Raw genomic sequence first — 7,500 nt, 5'->3', positions numbered from 1 at the left:
CATTTAAGTTTAGGTAACTCCTTTGGTGATGCATTCATTTATTGAACTTGATTTGAAAAATGCTAGCAATTTCTTAAAGCCCGATATAGAATCCCTTTAATTTTGCCTACAAATTTACTAAAAACTGAGCTGATTACTCATATTTCAAGTTTTTTTAAAAGCCTGTAACGATTTTTTTGTATTCTACGACCTTAGACGAGTAATACGTAGAATCCAGTGTTGGTAACTTGATATTGTTGCATGACTCCACCACCTGTTAGTTCACACACCACTCTCACTCACACATTTACACAATCGAAATTCCCCAGGCCCCCTTTCGCTTTGATTCTTCTGAGGTTCAGGAAATGAAAAAGTTTTGAGTTATCATTTTTTACAGTCCACAAAAACTCTCAGACTGTTTGATATGTTGTCTTGACGAGTTCGAGTTATCTTTCACGAACAACAGGAAGTCATCAGAATTTTTTTTATTTATATTTACTTATTTTTTTTGTCGGCACCGATAACATTACACTTTCTTGGACTTTCCGATGAGCGCTATAGCTAATTTTGATAAGAGCAAACTGAATTCTAATAAAAGGATAAAACAAATAGGAAACGTGTTAGATTGTGTAAATTATAAAATAAAATGGAAGAGTATATTTACGTTAACATTTTGAAATATTACTACAAAACATTATTAAGAGAGCTAATTGCACACCTGTTGAGCATAAATCAGAGAAATTAGATAAATAGTTTAATCAAAGGGATTTTAAATGTTAATGAATATTCTTCTGATTCCGCGTGGTGATCAGAGCATGCATTTCTGCTGAAATTGGCTGACTTTAAAGCTATAAGAAAAATTCGAACAGTAAATAATGAAAAAAATTTCGGAAGACTTTTCCTTTATCCTTGATCAAACTTTGGCACTGGTGAAACCATTCAGTTGTTCTCTACAACACACAATAAAACAAAATAATTGTCCACATAAATACACTCAGTGCAATTGCACTGCGATTCGAGTCGTTCAACGTTAAAACTAAATTTAATTCAAATACCTGATGAAGACTTTTAGACTCTGGTGCGATTGTGAGTCTACTCTTTCACAGCCAGTGTGTGGAGGACATATAGTTTTTGCTCTGTTTTTCTCCTCCTCCTCCTCATTCTCCGACACTTTCTCCTCCTTATTTTTCACCTTCTTGTCTGTTATTAAGTCAGCATCGTAGTGTAATAACTATGATACTAAGTTATTACTTTACTTAATGACTAATGACAGGTAACTCAGCAAGACTATTTATTGCTTTATTTACCTGCTTTTCCTTTGATCTGTCTATCTGTTTAGTGATTAACTGAAACACATGAAAGAATCAACTGGTCTTAGGCCTAACGGTTAAGTTTACTCCCAACGAAATGAGGCGGCCAAAATCCCAGATTTTGTGCAAAAGCTGACGATGGCCGTCGAGTCTTTAAAAAGGAGGCTGAGAATATAAGGAAGATGAAGGAAGAAACCAGCGTTCTTTCAGAGGACACGTGCTATTAAATTAATACCTCAAGGATAAAGCGTAGACTAATCCAATTTAGTCTCCACCTGGTGAAGAGGTGCCCCAGAATGAAAGGTCACTTTTACATTGAACGTTAATCACAGTTCCGTGCTACGTACCGAAACATACGGAACTGTGCTGCTTACCGAAACATATAAGTGAAAGCAGCAAAATCTTGACAGCTTAAAAATAGCAGCATTCGTTGATTATTAACATAAAATAACTCTGAAAAAAATGAAAGAGATTTCCTTACTGTCACCATATGTATAAAAATAGCTGCATTGCTTCACTTGGTGAGATGGAAATGGTAGACTACTTCATGTAATGACTGGAGTTCCAGATGCTGGAAGTATCAGTTACCATATTACTTTTTCGTTTATTGTATGTAATTGGTCATGTATAATTAAAATTACAATCAGTTTCAAATATTATTATTACTGTTATTCCAGATGAACCAAATGTGCAAAGTATGCGGAGAGCCAGCCGCCGGGTTCCACTTTGGCGCTTTCACGTGCGAAGGCTGCAAGGTAGGCAATTTAGATATGGTTCCTCATTTTATGGCGATTCGTCCAAATATTGTGAAAAAAAAATGCTTGATTTCCATCATGATTATTAGTACTCATATGAGTACCATTACTAAAATTAATCATATTAACCTTTGCCATATGTATATATACATATATGATTGTATGTATCTACAGTATATGTATGTATGTATGTACTGTATATATACTGTACATGTGTATATATATGTATATGTATATATATACACATATATATATGTGTATGTATGTATGTATGTATACTCTTTTTCATACTAATGATGCCACGTTTCCATAATGGTTTTAAAAACGTCTTTGCTAATCTGTTTCTGTGTCCGCAGTCTTTCTTCGGCCGGACCTACAACAACATGTCGAGTCTGAACGAGTGTAAGAACAGCGGGCGTTGCATCATCAACAAGAAAACAAGGACATCGTGCAAGAGCTGCCGCTTGCGTAAGTGCCTCCTTGTTGGTATGTCCAAAAGTGGGTCAAGATACGGCCGTCGTTCCAACTGGTTCAAGATCCACTACCTGATGCAGAACAACAATAACACTCAGTCATCGTCCTCTTCCTCGCCATCGTCCTCTGCAGGCCATGAGTCGTTGACTTCTGACGCATTAACGACGGCTGCTGACATATCTTGCCCAGTTCCGATGGGAACTCCCGAGACCAGGAGCCTCAGTTCAGACTTGAAGGGCTACAAATTTAGGCCAGAGTTCAAATTTAGTCGAGATTATGATGCAACATCGAGCTTTAAATCAGGTCTAGACTTGACGAATCTCCGATCTGCTTCCTCTTCGTCCACAGAGTCTCACCAGCCAGACTCGCCCCTAGATTTGGGGGGACAGGCAACATTTTCCTCCTTTGCAGAGCAGTTTTGCCCTAAAGACCTTCTAACGCTTTACAGCCTACCGACCTTAGCCCCTAGATTACCAGCCTTCATGTCACAAACTTCTCTCGCTCATCGGTACTTATATCCTTATTATCCTTCCCTTTTCTCAGCGTATTCCCGCCAGCAGTATCTCAGCGCACTGCTGGAAGAGGCGAAACAGAGGGAGACTCATGCACATGATGCCGACGACACACACGATTTGCAACTTTCACAGCTGGAAGAATTCACTCCCCCTTCAAAAGTCTTTAAGCCCAATCCTCTGGCTGACCTGACGACCTCTAGTTCAAGCGCTTTTGAGGGGAAAGATGACCAGTGCCATTTAGATATCGATGAGACGTCTTCAAACGCCGATGGCTTAAAGTGCAGTCATAAAGATGAAGACCAAGCATCAGAACCGAATCTCGAAGGTCACACTGTAACGTCATTGTCGACAGGTCAGGATCATCCGATGGATTTGAGCACAAGGAACGTGAAGCCGACAGGTTGTGGGGAAAATCCCCTAGAATGCGATTCGGGAAAGAAAGAATTAGGGAAAACTAAAGATGCTGCAGTCATTGGCTCGAGTAAAAAAGAAGAAAGCTTAACTAAAAGCAAAGAGGAACAGATGAGTCCTCTCGATCTAAGTGCTACAAAGCTGAAGTAAAAAAAAAAAAAAATTGAAAATTATCAAATGTTAAAAAAAGGTAACAAAGATATAGCCTATACAGAATACAGCCAAGAAGGAAAGCTGAGTGGAGGACTAAAATCTCTCAAATTGTTACCGTTAAATGACTCAATCCTTTCTTGTGGGGAATACTCGAAAAATACAAAGCACTTGTTTCTTTAAATGGTGTTCAAAATATTTAAATACCTGTGTATTGCGTAAGTGGTCAGTTTCCCTCTAATTTTCTCTAAATGCTGCGACTTACCGCGGACTTGAAATCCGCGTACTAAACATCAATACAGAATTCATGACAATGATTGGAAAATGAATAAAGTCACGGTCAAGCTCCAACAAATTAGTTTCAGTCAACGCAAATGTTCTCCAGCAAAAGCAACATTCGTAAAAAAAAAAAAATTTTTTCAGAAAACAATGATGCAAAACTTGTTGGCATTGACAACTGTCGAACTGATTTGTGAGATGTCGATATTAGGATGACATTTTTGTAGTCAAACTGACTAAGACTGACCTGCACGCAGAGCCAACTCACTGAAACTGCATCAACATCTAGGACTGAAAAGGGATTAAGACTGACTCACTGGCTGAACAAATAACATGTTGTAACAGCAGAAAACTCAGAGTTTGCAATAAAATTCACTTTCGATGTAGTGTTTCTTGTAGCCGAAATAGCAAGTCTTTCAAGTTGGAGCAAATGTTCTCGGAAGAAAACTTGAAGAATTATCCTCTCGATAGGATGGACCCTAATCTCTCTATCAGTATGTCTATCCTCCTCCTCCTTCCTCTCTCTCCCCTGAGTAACTGTCACTTTTTCGTCTCCTTGGAAACATTAATTAAACGAATATTTGTAAATACTGTAAATTTGTAAACACCGCACCGAAAGAATTTAACGAAATAACAGATCCTTCGTATTATCATTGTTTGTACGCGAAGAGTTTTTGTATACTTGTATATAGCTATAGTGTAAAAGTTTATTATCTTATAGAGGCGTCCACGCGCGGTTTCAAGAGATTTCAAACGTATTTGTGATATATATAAGTGCCATAACAGAGGTATCCTAAGTGCCATATTGCAATGAAAAACAACAATTAAACACATGCACACACATACATATATATAAATTATACACTTAAGATGCCGTTATTTTCATGAATCATATGGAACACTTTTAAATATTATCATAAAAACTGCTAGGATTTCAGCTACAAATAATCATTAAAGATGTACTGATACTGGCCATAAATTACCTGGATTTTATGGTTTCAAATTTAACAATTTAAACCTGAAATGTAAGCTGTACTCCATTCCGAAAACAATAATAAAATAACTGAAGATTTTTCCAGATTATGTATTTTCACTACTTTCATAAAAAGGACGGTAACTTCTTGTTATCAGTCGAGTGATTTGTTAACAGGGGCCTCAGAAGCCACAGAAATATGATAAATTATCATTAAGGGTAATTATTTGCTAGAGAATTACGTGAAAATTTATGTTGTGCTCCTTTTATGTTTTTTGTCAAGTTAACACTCAAAAATACTGTAAAAGAAAAAGAAAATTCCTCTCTATGTATTAATTACCTATGATTAGAAAGTAAAATGACCTAATGTTTTATTGTAATGAAATATTAAAACACGTGTTTTTTTTTAACTATCCTACTGAAAAGCAGAATGTTTTCTAGGAGGTTCCATAATCATTTTAAGAACTTTTCTGCAATAAAAAAAAAGAAGTCCCATAAACAAGGACTTAAACGTCTACTTAATAGGTTTTTTTTTTATATTTTCCTTCAGTTTTCCCGATGACGCAAAACATAAATAAGATCATCCCCTATCCGCCGATCTATTGTCATGTTGCTAAAAAAAATAACATCAGAAACATTATTTGCCTCTTATTTAAAGGTCCTTTGGTGCTTCAGGCGAAAAGATTATAAAAGTAATGTACAGCAATGTTTGAAATAAGAAGCTGTAGGAATACCATACAAATAATAACAATTTGGTAATTATTATTATTACTATATTATTATTAATGCTACTATTATTATTATGGTCAAAATAACCTTGAAATTAATAAGAAAGAGAGGCAGTAAATGTAACTACAGCTTAGGCAATGACAGTCTTTGACGTAAATACGAACAGGGTCCTTTAAAGACTTTTAACTCGAAACAGAGCATCTAAGAGGTAACGCGAGTTTTATTTCTTTTATTTAAAATAAAGATCAAGTAATGGAGCAGACCCAACTTTAACGCCTGCTTTCAAATAAAATTTGTTAGGAGGATCTTCCGTGTAAGTATGCGAATATGTGTATTTGTGTCATTTATGAGCACATTATATGGGAAGACAGACATAAGGATCGCTTACCAGGCCCAGACATTTCTGAATGACTCATTTCATACTGGTGTCTTAACAATTCATTCCTGAAGCTGGAGGGAAGAAAGAGAACGGCGCTTAATTCCGAAAGTGCCGATAAACATTCTTTATAAGAAGGGGAGGAGGAAGAAAAAATATAATCGTAAGTGTGGGGGGAAGTAGCATCCTGAGGACAATATTGTAGCTCTCGGGAGGGTTTTGTATCAGCGGCGTTTCAGAGGTGTTTTTGACCTTTATTACTTAGTTCATTGGGAAAATCAAACAAATGCTTTTCCTTACGATATAAATTCACAAAATACATATTTATACCTATCTATATATAACACTTCGCCAAAGGTAAGATTCGGCAGTAACGACTAATTTCGGATTCCAGGCCAATCATCGAGACACGTGAGTAACTGGCTGGCATTATAAAAGAGGCATTCAAACTCATTATCTTATATTTCAAGATTATAAAAGATAAAACGCGGAAAAAGGCCAAATCTTTCCTAGTAAAAATGACAATTTCCAAAAAACTGAAGCCTATGCAAATGAAGACTGTATGATGGATGATAACTGGTAGCATTGTTCTACTGTTCATCTAGAGCAGATAGGAGTGAACCTTCTCTGCAGTTTAGTGTTAAAATCTGAATGATGAAAATCAAGTGTATAATTTTAAAGTGCAATAAACTATCTTAATATTGCAATAATAAAAATCGTAATAAATACTATGCATAACACAGCGTACAACCAAGACCACCGAGAGACAGCACCAATAAGGATGTTCACCTACCTAATTACCTAATTAACACGAAAAGGCAAGTCACTCCTTATATCTTGTGGTTGCTAACTATATCTATGATGACGTTAGCATTTGTTCACAAAAACCGTTGATTAAAATGTCATAAAATAGGCGAAAAGAGTTCTAGTTTTCATAATGCTGGCTGCTTTACGCATGCCAGACTTCTGAAGCTGAGTCAAACATATTTCCAGGCGATGGTAATATACGCTGCGTTTGTAATAACAATAGCACGAGAGAGAGAGAGATTAATAAATGTTCCATGAAACTGAAAGATTGCACTCCCAAAGGACTGAATAAATATAGCATAAAGATTATGTAATCTTTGCTCAGAACTTCTAAACGTCCATCAACATTCACCCGTCCATCGGAAAGTACAAGTGGCGTTTGCTGGCTATAGATTCACGGCAACAGATATCGTCGTTTTAACTTTAATAAATACACATACAAAAATTATACGATTTCTAATAAGAAGTGATGTATTTCTTGTCTGTATCGTATCCGGAAAGAATACAGAGGAGCGAAAAGAATAAAGAATGTAATGGTTTAGAAAGATTAGAGATGAACCAAAAATGAGGACTGAGATGGGAAGTACCTATGGGGACGTAAAGTAAAAAGTCAGCTTATGAGATCGATAGAGAACGAACGAGATGAAGAGGGACATTAGCAAGACCGAGCAGTTACGAACGACACTAAAAACACAGAGGGGGAGGAAAGACACACAAAGTGTGTCGAATAATGCGAATGAAC

At 36.4% G+C, this 7,500-nt stretch overlaps 2 protein-coding genes across 3 annotated transcripts in view; one reads left to right on the top strand and one right to left on the bottom strand.

Annotated features, from left to right (window-relative positions):
• Window positions 1-4,255, top strand: part of LOC136825519 (uncharacterized) — a 13,413-nt gene extending 9,158 nt beyond the window's left edge. Inside the window, exons 3-4 of the mRNA XM_067082095.1 lie at window positions 1,967-2,044; window positions 2,401-4,255. Of these exons, the coding sequence (XP_066938196.1) occupies window positions 1,967-2,044; window positions 2,401-3,594 (1,272 nt within the window). The 3' untranslated portion in view covers window positions 3,595-4,255. The remainder of the gene's footprint in view (window positions 1-1,966; window positions 2,045-2,400) is intronic.
• The window catches only part of LOC136825530 (protein LZIC-like), a 233,824-nt gene that overhangs the window by 124,873 nt on the left and 101,451 nt on the right, over window positions 1-7,500 (bottom strand). The gene's annotated exons all lie outside the window — the stretch shown is intronic.

This window comes from Macrobrachium rosenbergii, chromosome 3 (genome assembly GCF_040412425.1).
Source record: "Macrobrachium rosenbergii isolate ZJJX-2024 chromosome 3, ASM4041242v1, whole genome shotgun sequence".
Taxonomy (NCBI): domain Eukaryota; kingdom Metazoa; phylum Arthropoda; class Malacostraca; order Decapoda; family Palaemonidae; genus Macrobrachium; species Macrobrachium rosenbergii.
Note: the sequence above shows the minus strand (reverse complement) of the source record. Positions and strands in the feature narration are given on the sequence as shown.